The sequence below is a fragment of the Apis laboriosa genome, unplaced genomic scaffold (genome assembly GCF_014066325.1).
Source record: "Apis laboriosa isolate Shangri-la unplaced genomic scaffold, ASM1406632v1 scaffold21_cov150, whole genome shotgun sequence".
In the NCBI taxonomy this organism is placed as follows: domain Eukaryota; kingdom Metazoa; phylum Arthropoda; class Insecta; order Hymenoptera; family Apidae; genus Apis; species Apis laboriosa.
Window position 1 is genome coordinate 2,970,228 of NW_025222365.1, and position 18,319 is coordinate 2,988,546.

The following is an 18,319-nucleotide window of genomic DNA, read 5'->3' on the forward strand; positions in this document are numbered from 1 at the left end:
ATTTTTCGACCAACCGATCGATGAACAATCAATTATTCCGCCAACTGTTATTATAACACTCGTAAGTTATTAAATTTCGATAATGTCTCCCGCGAAGAAAGTCCTTTCCCCATCTTCACTTCCACTTCTTCATCATCCCCTTCGCTTACGAGAAATTAAATTCTCGATTTTCCACAAGATTATATTCGAACAATATCGCGCGCATATCAGCCTCTCCCTAGATTCTTCCCGATACTTTCCTACCCGCGAGGAAACTCATTGGTTTCCTACCAACCGAGAACCGTATCGGATATTCGATATCCTTTTAATGGCCAGGATAAACTGCAACCGAGCAAGTTGGCGTTAGTTTGCCGAATATCCAGTTACCGAAAGACCAATGATATATTTCGTTTTTTTTTTTTTTTTCATCGAAACTATCGTCGCACCAGCCAAGACATTTTCCCACGATCCATAATATTCACGACCCTTTTAACCCGTCGAAGGAAACCGCGAATCATTTATTTAAATGTTTAAGTAATTCAATACTGCCACTACGAAATCCGATGCCTCGGCTTATCGAGTGGTTCCGCGTGGTAGCCGCGCTTTCAAAATATTAAATTAAGTAAAATTGTGATTGATCTTGTTCCGCGCAAAAATGTAAACATGCATGGTATAATTTTTCTTAAGTTTCAGAGAAATTCATCAGGGTTAGGTTAAGAAAGTAAAAATATTCGTAAAAAAACCGAAAACACGTAAAAGTTTTGAATTTCATTCGTGGAATATTTTACAATTATTCTCCAACAGCGATAGCGAAATTGAATTTATTATTATGCGATGTTCATTTTTTATATTATCCTGTCTCGATGAACGAGAATATTAATTTTCCGCTTCATCGATTTAATCGTGGATATCTTTTTATTTCCCTCTCCTCTTAAAAAAAAAAAAAAATAAATAAATAAATAAAAATAAAAATTTGGAAGAGTAATAAAAAACTAGAAAACTTTTTATTTAAAAAGTGCAATTGTACATTTGTCGGATATTTGGTTCGTTCGGTGAAACTTTGCGATAAATTCTTAGGTTAGGATAAATTATAAGCAATTTGGTTACTAAACACGATCGTTACGATATGCGGTTCCGTTCCGTCCGTTGTTCCAAAGTATCGCCATTTTAAAACACTTACTTCGAAACTTTTCCTATTTTGTACTTTCGGATAAACAAGTGTAATTCTTCTTGCTGTTAACCTTCTCTCTCGATTGATCCCATCCACTTTTAAAATTCAATCTCTCTAAACTTTTTTGATTTCCTTTCAAATAACATCGGAAACAGCTTTTTTCTTTCCTTTCTTTCTTTCTTTTTTTTTTTCTTGTTTTTATTATATAGGATAATTAAAGTTGAAATATTTGGATGGAGTTTAACGTTTTTACCAAACGTGATACATCACAATTGTAATATCGATAACAAGAAAATTAAAGTCGAATGAATCATACATATTTTGATACATTACATTGGATATAATAGATTATAGTAATTGCAAGATAAGTCACGAGGAAATAATCGTATCATGATTCGACAAATAAAAGGACAAATTTAAAGATACGATATTGGAAAAAGAATAATATTGGAAATTTAAAAGTTGGCATGTGTTAAAAATTGTAAATCGTGATCATAAATTTTTAAACTTTCGGGAACTGTGTGATACATGTACAGTAACTAAATTAAGAGGTTAAATGGAGTGTTATCTATTCGAAAAAAAAATTGAATGTTTCACATATAATATTTCGATGATGGAATTTTTTATCCAGTTTTTTTTCTCGTTTAGAAAACTTTTTTTTTCAAATTTCAATCATTCGATAGAGTACAGTTTACTCACAATAAATTTATTACAAGTATATAAAGTGATAAAATTAATAAAGCAATCTTGATCTGTTCTATCGTTTTCGCAATTCAGTTCATCATTCCATTTATGATCTGCTCGATAGTTATTAAATGCTTTATGCTTTCGATCCGTACATAAAGGTAATTGAATCTTTCAAACTGCTGACATTTCCAACTGATAATTACAGGTATATAATTAATAAAACAATATCGAATATTTTTGTATTCTTCTTGATCAATAGACGAGTATTCCTTAGATGGAAATTAAATTGAAAAACTAACGATATTGGATATTAATTTTTTATACATTAATTATCAATTGAAAAGAAAATATAGAAAAGTAAGTTTGAAATTATTATTTTATTCAACTTGATAGTATCTTCAAAATAATTGTATGTTTATATAAACGAGCAAATTATTTTCCAAAATTGAAAACACGTTTGAGAGTTATTCATTTATCCATATATATTCACAAATGAAGAAGGTTTTTCATTGCATTTGGAGATTAATAATCAATAAACTATTATTATAATTCTAAAACATTCCTTTGTAAACAATAACTATTCGTTTAATTCAAACATTTTAGATTTTAGATCTTCAAACGATATTAACCATTGATCAACCATTGAAGAACAATTGAAGTATGTTTCATATAAAATATTTATACAAAAGTCTTTTCAAAAACACATTTTACACAATTTACACAAAAGAGAGAAGAAGAAAGATTGTACGCGACTTCTTGATCGAATATCCATCCTTCTCGAGCGTGAAAAATTGTTCGCTCAAGAAACGCAGCTGAACGTAGAAATAAGAGAATTTGTTCGCGCAGCAAGCAGCCAGCTCGGCTGGAAACAAAGAACCAAGATGGCTTAACAGAGAGAGAACAATGGAACCGCTTGTCTTGGATGGATCCTCGAAAGGAATCGGATCGCTAAATTTTCGATAGCGTTGAGAGAACCAATTTTTATATTCCTATTGAATTACGTCCTATTGAGAACAAGAATACGAAAATAACGTGTAAATTCGAATTTTTCCTTTTCGAATCGAATCGTTATCGAATATGGAAGAGATCGAATCGTTTGTTTGAACGATTCTTTAAAATCTGACCCGAAAAGATCCACTGTACTACTTTCATCCCTGGTCTACTTTTCCGCCATTTTCCACTGTGAAAACTCGGTACGACGCTCGTAACTTTTAGAGTCAAATTATTCAACAGCTCGGAACGAAGAGATCGACTTAACGGGCGAATCAATTGCCTTCGCGCCCGTTGGAAAGTAAAATTTTCCTTGCGACCAACTTTCAACGGTTAAGAATTAAATGGAGAATCCAGATACCGAAAGGATTAATGGAAATTTACTGTTTGAACGAGAAGAATTTTGAAATTTGACAAACGAGAGACAAAAAGATTACAAAAGATGACAAAGTTCTCTTCAAAGCTTTTTTTTTTTTTCACATCTTTTTCTCTTACGTTACTTTATGAACAACGTCGCGTGTGTACATTCAAGCGTCTTAATGTGATTACATTACGGCTTATAGTATATTATTGCACGATTATAAGCAGCTAATAACCATAGACAGCGATTTCCTGAAATTGTGATCCCATGGTAATTATTACTCGTGTCATTGATAAAAAATTCGTATATAATTAGTCTAAAATTTAACAATCGACAATTATTTGCAACGAGTACTTTACTTTCGATACATATAAATAATAAATATCACATCGATTAAAAACCGTTTCCTGCCTGGTAATTTTTGATTCACGCGAAAAAACGAATATATTTAGAAAATCTAAAAAAAAACAAAAATTATCATCAAGATCATTGGCGAATACGTGCAGTATACGAAATGAATGGTAAATGAAATGGTAATTTATGGAGTTCTCTGGGTAAAAGCCATAACAGAATATATCCTTTCATTCCGCCAATCTTTGTTCCAACGTAATAAAAATATCTTTCATCTGGAAAAATTACTGTGAAAGAAAAATTCATTACGCGTTCCTTTGCTCGATACGCGTCGATACAGCCAAACACTTGAAAAAGTACCGTCTAAGTGATGCCATTGGATTTAATCGCGAACAATGCACGCGACGAAGATAAAACGGTCCTCAATAATGATGGTATCGATTCAAGCACAATCCACGAGACGAGTGTGAAACTCGAGTACACATCATTTCATCTGGAAAGTCGCGCTTATTCCATGTGTCCGTCATGCTAGTGAAAATAGAACGAATGGCTTTAAATGTGTCCATATTCGATTTGCGATAGTCGACCAACAGATTTCGAATGAATAGACATTATTAATCAGAAAAGTATTTTTTTAACGAACCTATGAGTATCATCTATATTACCATTCGACTATAATGAGATTTGAATAAATATACGATTTTCTGAAAAGAAAATTAAATACATCGAGGAGTTACGATATATGTATGTTTATATACAGATACGCACGTAAACATTTGAACAATTATGTACGAATTTTAAAATAGCATTGATTCGATGTGTAATAGAGGAACAATTCGTTTAATTGAAAGCAAGCACAAAGCGATCTCTACCTGGAAGTGTTAATAAAGATTTAATAAAGTAGCAAGACCTAAGAAGGTATGGCAATCCTCCTAGCATCCTCGCCATCAGAGGGATTCACAGGGGAAACAATTCCCGCAAGTATTCGCCTAACTATCCTACAAATTGTACACTGTAATCGTAAATCCCTTAAGCACAATGTTTCCCAAACTTTCTCTAAGAAACGACTCTTTTATAATAACCAAATACTCTCTACTTTATCCCTCTTCCTTTCTCATAATTAAATAATTCGTCGTTCTGTTTACTTACGAGAATTCTAAACAAAATAAACTAAGGACGATATTTTAGATATTTCGCGTTCGCTCAACAGCGTAATGGGTCAACCGTTTATTTTTACGACCTTGCTGAGGGTAAGGGAAAGGAGTCAGTGTAAATTTATACTCGTTTTAACGGTCGGTTTTTAAACGGTCCACAACCGTCGTGAACGCGATCGCTAAACACACTTTGGGAACACGAAGGACGAAAAATCGATTCGCAACCTAGATGTCATGACCGGATCGATATTTATCAACCGATATAGGTCAGGAAGTAGTTAAAGGCGGGAAATACCGAGAGATCTGCGATCGAATCGTAACGAAAGGGTTGCACGAAATGTTCGAAATCCTATCGTTCAGAAATAACCCAATTATTTTTCCGATAACAGAATCCTTTCCCTTGGTCGATATCTCCAGATATATACATATATATATATATATATATATATATATATATACGCGAATAGGCCGAATTAATCAACGATTAATTCTGGGAAACGGACCGGTTGACGGGCAAGGAGAATTCGTCGATCAAGTAACACAGGAAGCGTAATTAATTCTGATCGATTGCGTCCCGCTGTGTGCATCGAACTTTCCCTCGATCGGGTTAATCCTGCTTAACCGTGGATGTGAGCGTTGCTCATAGCTTCGCCTCTTTCTTTTCGTTCACCTCTCTCAAAGAATTATTTCGAGTTGAATTTTGTTATTTAAAAATAATAACGCACGATATTATTTTTAATAGCGCATAACGAAAAAATATTGAAGAACGAAAAAGAACGTGTATTTTTTTCGGTTTAATTTATCGAGACATTTATATTTTATAACTATATTATTAGACTGAATTCACGATAACGAAAAGATTATCAACAGATACGATTTAATGTCATATTCCACTTGAGCTATGAGTTGTTATCGGAATGAATATTTTTTTTTTATTATTACATATTTATCTTTTTACAATTATAATTTCTGTTATCTCCGAATTGTCAATATAATTTGAAAAAAAAAAAGAAATAGAAAATTGGTAAAGAATCAACACAAACGATATTATGATATTATATTATCTTGTCGTCGAGCAATTTTGTTTAAAACTTTTATCACGAAAGACACGCTAAAGCTAAAAGAGAGTGGCCATTCAACACATCGAAAGGAACAGTTAACCCTGCCAATGAAAGAATCAATAAGCGTTTACAATCCTTCCAAAGTGGTGTAATCTCACCTCATTGTTCTCGCAGATCCTACCAGGATAACTGCGTCTCGATGTCTGCTTTTCGAGTACTTCTCCGATGCGTCATCCTGCACGTACAAAGCGACGAAGAAGGAAAAAGATAGGTCGTTCAGTTGGACTCGACTGTGAGACGACTACTCGAGACACTTTATTTTTGCCGCGGTCGACGCTACATATACACCTAAGTACATTTTGTCACCCCTTTCGAATTTTTCTCGCCCTCGAACGAGAGCTTGAGCCGCTTCCACGTGCCGCATCCACCTCCACCCAAACGAATTCCAATCTCTCTTAGTGCGCTTTGATGCGGTGGCCAAAAATTCTCCTCCGCTATTATTAACTCTCCACGATTCCTTCACATCCATAAAATTTCGTCCAATCTCTTCATAACGAATTTATTATTTTTAATTTAATAATAATAATAATATATCGCATATTATAGAGACTTCAATGAGTGTTCCAGAATTTTTTCAGATTTTTCTGTGAAATTTAATAAAAATAAAAAAAAAAAATCGTTGTTCGTAAAGGGTTAAGCGGGATCACGAAAATCGATCTCGATCGAAGGTGCGAGAACGCCACTTTCGTGAAATGATCGAGAGAGGATCGTTGACCGATATAAAAACATCTCGCTTCGAGCAAAACGCGCGCGTCTTTCATTTTCCGTTCCCTCGTTTGAAAATACATATTGCGCGAAGCGTGGACGATGCGCCGTTGGCGATGCTGAGTTTCCGCTGGGACTTATACAGCTAGCTAGCGAACTAACGAAGCAACTTCGATAATTAATCCCTCGACGATACTACTAGTTCACTTTTTTATCATCGAGATTCCTTTTGCCCCGACCGAACGAATAAACGTATTAAAACGAAGATCTGTCTCCACGTGAAATTGATTTCATGAAATATGGATACTCGTGAATATCTGAATACTTTGATGAATTTTTTGTAAATCAATATCTCGTTCGTCATATTTCGCGAAATTTTGTGAAAAGAATTTATAAAAACATTGCTAATTTTTTTAAAACAAGTAGATGAAAAATATTGTATTTAATCGAAAATTATTAATCGTATTGTATAATTTTCATGTTAGTTTTATCATAATGTATAAATTGAAGATAAAGTCAAAGAATAAGTTGAAAATTTTATTTGCATAAAGTTTCAACGACGTCGAGAAAAAATAACACTTTTCGAGACATTTAACGTTTCGTGTTTGGTGTCTCTAGAATAACCTAGTGACAATCTAAAAATTCACAGGAAAAACAAATGTAGGAAATGGGCAATAGAATAACCGTATGGCGTTTATGGGACTTGCTGATTCTTATTTATCGTTGATGTAATGTTATCGTGTTATATTAGGATTATTATTGGCTCGATAAACGTATTAAAACGGAGGTCTGCCTCCACGTGAAATTGATTTCGTAAAATATGGATACTCGTAGACATCTGTAGTACAGGCTTTTTCGTTATGAATATCAATATAATGGTTTGAGGCGTCTTCTTATGCCATCGATAAAAAAATTAGTATTGAAGATGCAGCAAAATATTTTATTTTAAAGAAGTGAATATATTTATTTATAAAGAAATCAAGTCTATCAATAATCTTCATCAAACTTTTAAAACGGATTACTAAGAAAAGAAAGAAAAAATACTTTTCCAATTTTTTTAAAAAAATTTAATTGTAAATATAACATATCTCATTGTCAATATGACTTTTCCTTACTTTCCAATTTTTAAATATTTGAATTATATTTATTTATTTTCACAAGATTGCCATTATTATCAAAACGAATGTATGAAATATATAGTATGAAATATACAGAACCATTGAAAGAATAAATCACATACCTCTGGCGACTCGTCCGGCACCTTGCCCATCCAGCTAAGCGACAAGATGTTGCAGTCGCACTTGGCATTGTTATTCTTTTCGAAGTACAAATGCATGATCGCATAAATGGATCGCGTTAACTGTTGCGAAGATTCGTCAAGCCATCGAAGCCGGCTAAAACCGACGCGATCGTCACTCAGCTAAGAAGCAGTGTACCACACGCCACCTTTTAATATCATTAGTCCACTTTATCGATATTCATCACGCTAATCGATCACCTGGATCGATAATCGGAAATCCAAGCTAACTCAACTTCACGCGGCCAAATAGTCATCGAACGAATTTCTCCACGTTGATCATATCGTCGATTTCGATTTAATCATTCACTTTCTTTACTTCTAATCTCGATAATTGTTTCTATAAAAAAAGATCGAGCTTTGATGACAATCTAACGAATCTTCCAATCATGGACAACGTTCTTATACCAACTAGTTTCATCGAGTTCGAATCTCTTCGCACAAAGCTGATCCAAATGTATATGAATCTGTCTTAGGCGTATACGAAGCGTATCACGCGGAGCTTGCACAATCAACTTTTGGTGAAAAGTCATTTGTTTCGTATCGCAGTCGCCATTTTGCCGCTTGCTGTCAAGTCCACCACCCTATAGCCTCTTGATGACGATTCGGTGCAACGCGGCAAAACGCGCGCGAGCGAAACGAGCTTTCATGAGCTTTCGACGCTTTCGTACGTCCGACTGAAAGCTCAGCCGGAGCTGTCGCGCACGAGGCACCGCCGCGTTCTGCGAGCGTATTGATTGCGTTCCGCGCTTGCTTGCTTTCCTGGCCACCTGACGGCCTCTGCCCGTGTTAAATCTGCTGCAAAAGCTTTTGCGCGCTACCAGCAATATCATGCAACAACGTAGAAATGATAGATACGAGCCGATGGTCGTTTTCTCAAAATGGGCTTCTTTTAGCCGATCTGGAAAATGCGGAGATTTTGATATATCTTGCGCTCTGTACAATTCTGATTAACATATGTCTATAAAATGAAGTATAACTGTTGCGATTCTTTTACAGTGAGAGACGTTCAATGGCCTAAGCTGATGCTATAAGCTATATGCTATAAGCTAGGAGTTGAAAACCGAAATAGATATTGAAGGAAATTTGCAGGTAGAGAAAGTGAGGCTTAGAAGGGAATTGTAAACTGTTGGGGTGGGGAAAAACTTAGAATAGTTAACTCTAAGAATTTCAAAATATGAAAAATTTCTAGTTTTAGATAATTTTATAAAATAATTATTTAATTTATTTTAATTGCAATATTTTATTTGTAATTTCTTTTTTATTTGAAGAAAAATTCCAAGAATTTACCTAATATTTTTTTCATCGTTTGTTCTTCAGTTTTAAAATTTTAATTATCTATTTTTATTTTTATTTATAATTATGATGAAAATATATTTTATTATTTATTTTATTATTTAAATAAAAATATTAAAATATTTTTTATGTTTTTATTTTATATCATGTATTCTTATATATTTATATATATATACAGATATTTAATCAAGTAGTTAATATTCTATGTAGCACTAAATCTATGGATAGTTATTATACCTTTGTTAACACATATAATTATAATTTATATTCACAATAATTTAATATTAAAAATCTATTTAATCTTATATTAGAAATAATAAGTTTGTAAAAAATTAAATATACATTAATTATTTTTTTTTAAATTCTTTTTATGGTTTTCTAATATTCATATTTCTTCTTGTATAATTTTTATTGTTTGAACTTTAATCTGAATCAATTGAAATTCTTTTTAATTATTATAATTCTTTTTATTATTATAAATACATAAATCATTATTGTAAAATACTGATATATTAAAATAAAAAATTATGCTTCTGAAATATTTTCTTTTATATAACATATAATATTTTTATATATATATATATATTTATAATAGTTATGATTTTTTAATGTGAAATTATTATTTATTAATAAGATTAGATAACATATATAATATAAATATTTATTATTATATAATTTAAAAAAAAATATGTTTTGTTTTTTTATAAATTTTATATAAAAAAATTTATAAGTAAATTTTTATATAGAAATTTATAAATAAATTTTTAATATTATACGAATTTTTAATCGTAAAATATTTGAAAATTAATCATAATATATATATAATATAATATTAATGTTTAAAATTGTAAAATTTATTTAAAAATTTTCAAATTACGAGAAGGTAAAAATTTGATGATTTGCTGAACGCTTCATTTACGGTATAAATACCGCTTCAAGTACCGACGCCGTTCATTTCTGGTGTTACCGTTGTGTCGTGCAGTTCGTCTAACTTAAAGCAAGTGTTGAATTAAGTGAATAACATAGAACATTTTTAATACTTAACTTTATTTTAATCATCATGGATTATAAAGATGAACAACATAATGAAATTGAAGCTTTGGAGTCAATTTATTGTGGAGAATTGGAAGGTATGCTTGCGTTAGTTATTAACCTATAAATTTGTTTTTATATCATAAAACACATTATTATTTCACAAATTACAATTTAAAATTATTCTTTATCTATCATATTGATTTAATGAAACATAATGATAAATATATATCTTATGTTAAATAATATTTTACAATTTTAATTATTAAATTTTTATAAATAAATTTTTCTATTAGTTTTAGCAACAGAACCATTTTATACATTTTCCATACCCATTAAAACTGAGGAATATGAATCAGGTACTGAAAATGGTCTCAGTTGTTGTTTACAATTTACATATACTGAAAAATATCCGGATGAACCACTCTTAATATCAATAGAAGAACCTGAAAACTTCGAAGAAGATAGTACTGAAAAATTAAAAAAACATTTAATAGAACAAATGAATGAAAATCTTGGAATGGTTATGGTATTTACTTTAGTTAGTGCTGCTCAAGAATGGCTTAATGTACAATGGGATAAAATTAAATTAAACCGGGAAGAATGCGAAGCACAAAAACTCAGAGAAGAGGAAGAAGCAGAAAGAGTAAGATATTATACTATAAAAATTTAAAAATAAAGATTATTTTATTGTTACTTTTATTTAAAATATTTTTATATTATTTTAGAAAAAGTTTGAGGGTACACGAGTTACAGTTGAAACATTTTTGTGTTGGAAAGAAAAATTTGACGAAGAAATGGGATATACAAAAAGAAGAGAAATAGCTGAACGAGAAGGAAAGAAATTAACTGGTAGAGAATTGTTTATGACTGATAAAACATTAGATCAATCGGATCTGAAGTTCTTAGATGATGGTATTATTTTAAAATATTTAACTTATTTAATTTAAATTAAGGCATTGAAAATATTCAAAGGAAATATAATATTGATTTTTTTTTTTTAGATTCTGTTAAAGTAGACGAAAGTTTATTTCAAAATTTAGACGATTTGGAATTAGAAGATGACGATGACGATGATGATCCTGATTATGAACCAAACGTTTCTGATGATAGTGCCTAAATAAATCTGCTAAAATTTTATTCTATTATTTATAAGATAATCTCAAAACTCCTACTTACTGAATATTTATATATAAAATTAATATTTAAAAATTTATTTAAAAAATACTAGAATTTAAACAAATTGATATATTTAAAGCAAATGTGCCAGTGTAAAGTGAATTTATTAAAATTCATTAGTGCATTTTATATGAATAAAATATATTACATCTGTCATGCAGATAAATTTTATACATGTATATGCGAAAAAAAATAGATATATTTAATAACGAAGATAATTTTATATAATTATGTACATAATTGAATCTTTTTCATAATAAATCATTTTCTTTAATAAATCGAAAATTAATATTTTTTTTGCTCAATCTTAAAAAAAAATTTCGTCTAAATCATAACGAAGCAGAAACATAATGAAATAAAAGCGCATTAACGATAATGTTTTAACATTTATTCATGTAGTTTAGTATATAATATACACGTTTAATAACAAATTCTAACGAGAGAATAGTTATACTCGGCTAATTTAAATTTATTTTTCTCGTTCCAAATATATGCATACACATGGTGTAATTCAGAATAATTTATAAATGAGGTAATTATATTTGTGATGTGGCAGTAATAATCAAATCGACGTTATCATCAAAGTTTCTATTTCACGTAACATATAGGAACCTTTTGACAAAATTTTCAGTTTCATATTTACTTAACTTAACAGTGACAATTACAATACAGTACAAAAAATACGAATTTTACAAAGTTGTCCTGTTTTTTCTAATCATAGTGCTTATTAAGGCAATATAAAATCGAAGAAACGATGACAACTTATGTGGTCTTACATAGTACACCTAACGGGACATCTTCGTGTTATGAAATTTGTATACTTTTGATGATTATATATAATAATCGCTTTTTTTAAATATAATATATCGCTAAATTCTACACGTTTATTCAATATATACGTTTTGAAAAGAAAGTTATTAGTATAACTTTAAAAAAATTAACATACGTGATAATATTATACATATATATATATCATATATATATATATATATATAAAACGTAATTTCTACAAGCAATAAACTATTCACTAATTTCTTGAATGATTAAAAAAAAAAAGTATCACAATATTATAATACTTTTTGATTTACGAACATAATTGTTCAATTTAAATACAAATAGAGATAAAAGATACAAAAAAATAAAATAAATACATGAGATGATGCATTTGAAATTAGTGAACAGTCGTAAAATATAATTGCAGTTTTAAATTAATAATAAATAAGTACATACAAAGTATAATACGCGAAAAAAGTACGATTAAAAAATTTGATTTTCTGATGATTCAGAATCAAAGTTTAAAAGATTAGAGGACTATAACCATATTTCAAGTCATTCTGTTTGAAATTTGATTTAATTTAAAATGACTGTATATATGTCAGAGCAGTCGTCTCGTCTTTCGAGTCGCCAACACGTCATAATCTGTTGGGAGAAGAATACGGTTAGTAATGGCATAATAATACTTTATTTAACATTTTTTGATTAACCAAGCGACCACATTCAACATATGTATCATATAAAATCAGATTGGAACGTAGATATCTTTTTTAATCGTTGTTCTAATGTATATTACTTAACATTGAGCTTTCGTCGCTTGGCTAAACTTAGCCATATTCTAAAAGTAAACAATCAAATTCATAGCAGCAAACATTCTTATGCATAATATCCGACTTAATAACCGGAATTTTAACTATCTAACAATTAATTATACGTTATATGACACATAATAAACACATTTTATACGTGAATATGTTTTTTTTTCGAAATTGTATAGTACGTGAAATTTATCAAAGTATAGTTATTAAATTTAGACTGAAATATGTATATTAATATTTATACATATAGCGATACACGTTTTCACGAAAAATAGGTTTTCTTTGATACGTAGAGAAAAATATGTCATATCATTTAATTCGTATAGAATTGCTTTATAATATATTTATAATTATGATCACCCGGAAAATATAAACAGCGAAAATATTTTCAGGAACAAACATGTAATTGAATGTACATTTTTAAATATGAAATATTTCACGATCACGCATCATCGTTCATAAAATAATTTTTATACACGTGATATATTGATACTCAATAATCAAAATTAATTTCTGATTATTTCGGAATCAATCAGTCAATGGTTTTAACTTTATATTTTATCTGTAAAATATTATTTACTTATCCGACAAATATATTTAAGCAAACATAAAATAAATCTATTTGTTTATTGTTTCGACATATTAATTGCAACGATTAAATGTGTTGTATTACAAGTCACAAATAATTATTTCGTATAACTTTATTGTAATTTGTTTCTTCTTTTAAAGATATTTATTTAATATTTTTTATTTGCATTGATAATAGTGTATATAGATATATAAAATATAGCAAACTAAAAATTCAATAACTCTAAAACGTGCATAAAGTATTCATTCATCTTTGGACCAAACGTATCTTCAATTCATATGGATGATTTCATTTATTAGGAAGTAAGCTCAGGGGATTTCTGGTAATGTGGACATCATCCGTAAAGGAAAAATCAGGCATTCTTAAACATATGATACAATGTCAGAAATATAATATTATCTGATGGAATAATATTTATGAAAAAAAAAAAAAAAATCTTTCTTGAAATATTGAGAAAAATAAAAGAAGAAAATTTCCATTTGAATTTATGTATATATACTTTTGTATTCGTGAAATTTTTCATTTTATTTATTAATCGAAAAATTTCACATATACAAATACTTAATTTTATTCAATTATGTATATAATATATACTGTATATTATGTATAGTGTAAAATCATAAATGAACTAAATAGGATTATCTCAATCGATGAAATAATATTACTTTTTTTCTTTGTTTTGTTTCTATAACATAATCGTAGGACATAAAAGTGAACAACAATATCATAAAACTTTCTTTAAATACTTTCAGTGCTTAATACCTATCACGATTTTGAACAATAAACTAGCAATCCTAATACTGTATATGGGATGAAGGAGGACATTAAAATACTGCAATGTTAGCTTACTGAGACATTCGATGCTGTAATAATAGCACTATGTCATTGTTTTTCGTGCTTTTAACACTTCGTGCAAGTTATATCGTAAAAAGTACTGGCATTAGTTACTGAAAGAGTAACAGTTCTTACAGCTAAAATTGTTTTATAATCACACTGTTGCCTGTATTTGTCCACGACCTTATTATAGTTTTAATGCAGAACATAGCGATATTTTTATCGATAATAGTAATAGCCTCTGAATATCCCATTCGATGAAATCCGCTACAGATGTTTTAAATCGTGGCGGATTTCGACAGTGTCTCTGAAAAAAATTAATTAAGCTTCAGCGGCCTGCACCGAGAGATCAATTACTGACGAGCAACAAGCTGACAATAGAGAAAAATTAAGAAAATAACAAAATAAAATTACAATTTTTATGATAAGCAATTATTATGACAGCTAAATTCGCGAAGAAAATACGTTTTGTTTTTTTTTTTAAATTAACACTATAGTTTTGCTTTGCAAAAAAAAAAAATATATATATATATAAAAATAAAAAATATAAATATATGTATATATATATATATATATATATATATATATATATGTATATATATACATATACTAATTTAATATCAAGCATTCATTATTAATTGCATCAAATTATTTAATTACAACTATGAAAAAGAAATATATATACTGCTATAGATGCTAGTATATTTTTCTAAGAAAAAAAAAGCAATCATCATTATATTATATTAAGCAATGCTCTCAAATATATGAAGCAATACATATTTACTAGATTACTGATAGAATAAGATTGCTACAAGATTACAACAGCGTTACTACAGTTAATTGAGAAGCCACATGCGTGTCAATGTATTCATGAAGTTCCCTGTTTAACTACCTATTATCACAATATCATTTCGATTTTATTTATTTCTAAACTAAATTTTTTTACACGTATCATTTCCTTTTTCTAAATTCATTCTATTAATTCAATCTACATATTATTTCTTCTTATTTCTAAATTAGTTCTGAAAGTTATTACTAACTTTCTTTTTTTCTAAATCTAAAGTGTATTAATAATAAAATAAAAAAAAAAAAAAATGGGGGAAAAGAATTATTTATTTTTAGATAAATAGTAATAATACTTACTTATCTGGCAAAACACGAGGTTTGGCATAGTCTCCTGGCCAGTCATAAACGTTTGGCAGTGGACTGTCGTAATTCGCATCATACATTTTACTTACAATAAATTCCCGTTTGTCCTTGGGCTCTGGATATTCACTTGCCAACCCAGCTAAAAAATAAAATATATTGAACTTATGTACATATATAAACGTATTGAAATATTTTTGAAAATTTAAAAAAAAAAAATTTGATGTAAATTAAATTCAAATCAAATTATCTTAAATCACTTACTCTTAGCATAAGCATATTCGGCAATTCGTACGGCGATATCAATCGAACATTCACGAATAGTACCTAATGGTGGATAAACACTACCAACTTCGAGATGTTCGTCTTTTACGTTTTCAGCAACGGCCTGAGCTGAAAGAAGGAATAGATCTTCGGTGATATGATGACATCCAGTTGCGATCACACCCAATGCGACTCCAGGAAAAATGTACGCGTTGTTTCCTTGACCCGGCTTGTAAATTTTTCCACCATAATGTACATCGCCGAATGGAGAACCTGACGAAAAAATACATTTCCCCTGAAAATATCATTAAAATATTAGTTTAGATACAATATTCGATTACAATATTATGGATATCGATAACTTTTTTACATTTGTATGATCATAAGCTTGTTGAGCCGTGCATTCCGCTTTGCTAGTCGGATTGCTCAACGCAAAAATTAATGGTCTTTCATTGTTTTTAGCCATCTCTTTTAACACCTCGGTAGTGAATGCCCCTGCTGCTGCTGAAGCACCTATAAAAATATTTTCACTTTATAGACGAGAAATTCAACAATGTCGATCAAATAAAGATTTACCCACCGATCAAAACCGATGGTTTTATTTCCTTTACGACGTCGAATAACGATTTCATGACTTTATATTTTTTCGCGTACCAGATCTTATGACCTTCCAGGTTACCTTCCGGCCGATCATGAACCAGCAATCCATCAATATCCATCATCCAAATATTATCACGAGCTTGCTGAGTTGTGCAACCGTCTACTTCCATCGCTTTCACGCAAAGATTAGCTATCCCAATAGCTGCCTGCATCAAGTAACGTAAATTTAAAAACAAAAATACAGAAACAAAGGTGTTTGCAAAAATAATAACTTATGATACCTCGCCGGCGCCTAAAAATACGAACTTGTTTTCGGATATTCTTTTCTTAGTTATTCTTTCCGATGCTAGAATTCCAGCAACCGCAACTGCAGCAGTACCTTGTATATCATCGTTAAACGTGCAATACTTGTCACGATATTTATCCAAGAAACGGAAAGCGTTGTGATTTCCAAAATCTTCAAACTGTAACAGTATGTACAAGTATAAAATATTTGTCGCCGTTGTTGAGGACGAATTTTCTTTTTTTATATATAAATATAATATATTATTAAATAATAATAATAATAATAAATAATTTTTTAATAATAATAAAAAAAAGGATCAAGCAAAGAATAATAAGAAAGACGTAAAGAGCGTACTTGAATGAGTACATTTTGACCATATTTTTTCACGCAAGCGGCCATAAATTCATCGATCAATTCATCGTACTCCGCGCCATGGCTCCTGGGCTTGTTAAGCCCAATGTAATGAGGATCATTTCTCAATTGTTCATTGTTTGTGCCAACATCGATCGTAATTGGAAGGCATTGATGCGGTTTTATACCGGCGAGAGCTGTATAAAGAGCTAATTTCCCTACTGGAATTCCCATTCCACAAGCTCCAAGATCGCCGAGACCGAGAATTCTTTCTCCATCTGTTACGCAAATCGCTCGAACTGCTTGCTCGGGCCTAACACAAAAAATATAAATATAATTATTTCGCATTATTCGTGCGATTGTGTATATATATATATATATATATATATATATACACAATACATATATATATATACATAATACATGCATATACACAATACATATATATATACATAATACATGCATATATATATATATATATGCATGTAAAAAATTCTATTTTAACTATTTGTACTATAAACGCATATATTTCTCTCTTTATCATTCTTTTACATATAATGACAAGTCATTCTATTTTTTATATGAATAATTAGAATATGTATATATATATATTTCGAAATTAATTGATGTATTAATCTTAGCAAATTAATCTATATTATTGAATTTTGAATTTTACTTTTTTACTCGAAGAATAAAATCAATTACAAGATATTTTAAAGATAAATTTACTTGCAGTTTTATGAGATACGAACCAGTTGTTTAAGATTTCATAAATATGACCTTTATCATATATCGTAATAAATAATCCACGAGGTCTGCGATAGATAACGCCAAACTTTTGACAGGCTAATCCAACGGTAGGAGTATAAACAATTGGCATCATTTGTTCGATGTTCTCGCTCAATAGACGGAAAAATAATCTCTCGTTTCTTTCCTACGAAATATATCGAAAAATGATGTAAAATAATTAGAGGAACTTTCACACGCCACTACTTACAATTTGAATTGTATATATATTTTTTGTTTTTTTTTTTTTTTTTTTTTACACCATAGAATTCTTTTTTATTCTACCTGCAGTTCTACGAGATAAAGATAACGGTTTAAATCCTCTGTGTACTTCATAACTGAAGCTTTGCACAGAGCCAATTGTTCTTCCTGAGTTTTGAATCTTGGAGGCTGTAAACCATGTATACCCAAAGATATTCTTTCTTTCAAAGTAAATGCCAAACCCTATAGAAGATAATTTATAATGAGGTGATATTTCCTTCATATTTTTAGTATTTAATATTTTCAAAAAAAAAAAAAAAAAAAAAAAAAAAAAAAAAAAAAAAAAA

The 18,319-nt window shown here is 29.7% G+C and overlaps 3 protein-coding genes across 9 annotated transcripts in view; 1 reads left to right on the top strand and 2 right to left on the bottom strand.

Annotated features, from left to right (window-relative positions):
* Positions 1-8,500, bottom strand: part of LOC122712982 (tubby-related protein 4) — a 38,425-nt gene extending 29,925 nt beyond the window's left edge. For all 3 annotated transcript variants that reach the window (XM_043933088.1, XM_043933087.1, XM_043933086.1), the window contains exon 1: positions 7,760-8,500. In XM_043933088.1, the coding sequence (XP_043789023.1) occupies positions 7,760-7,855 (96 nt within the window). In that variant the 5' untranslated portion in view covers positions 7,856-8,500. The remainder of the gene's footprint in view (positions 1-7,759) is intronic.
* A 1,583-nt stretch (positions 8,501-10,083) lies between these two features.
* On the top strand, positions 10,084-11,395 carry LOC122712984 (RWD domain-containing protein 1). The gene is made up of 4 exons (XM_043933091.1): positions 10,084-10,242; positions 10,441-10,790; positions 10,873-11,059; positions 11,149-11,395. Exons 1-4 carry the CDS (start codon positions 10,173-10,175, stop codon positions 11,262-11,264), a joined length of 723 nt encoding a protein of 240 aa, XP_043789026.1. The 5' UTR covers positions 10,084-10,172; the 3' UTR covers positions 11,265-11,395.
* The window catches only part of LOC122712983 (NADP-dependent malic enzyme-like), a 13,193-nt gene continuing 5,378 nt past the window's right edge, over positions 10,505-18,319 (bottom strand). For 2 of the 5 annotated variants that reach the window (XR_006346436.1, XR_006346438.1), the window contains exons 3-12: positions 18,057-18,215; positions 17,738-17,919; positions 16,989-17,298; positions 16,630-16,812; positions 16,329-16,554; positions 16,119-16,261; positions 15,749-16,043; positions 15,482-15,626; positions 14,474-14,645; positions 10,505-10,614 (exon numbers count right to left, since the gene is read on the bottom strand). Coding sequence is in view for 1 of the 5 variants with exons in the window: in XM_043933089.1 (XP_043789024.1) it covers positions 12,736-12,742; positions 15,482-15,626; positions 15,749-16,043; positions 16,119-16,261; positions 16,329-16,554; positions 16,630-16,812; positions 16,989-17,298; positions 17,738-17,919; positions 18,057-18,215 (1,650 nt within the window). In the remaining 4 variants the exon portion in view is untranslated. Of the gene's footprint in view, positions 10,615-11,896; positions 12,743-14,473; positions 14,646-15,481; positions 15,627-15,748; positions 16,044-16,118; positions 16,262-16,328; positions 16,555-16,629; positions 16,813-16,988; positions 17,299-17,737; positions 17,920-18,056; positions 18,216-18,319 lie in introns of those variants that run through there. The other 3 variants (XR_006346437.1, XR_006346439.1, XM_043933089.1) reach the window with 3 other exon arrangements.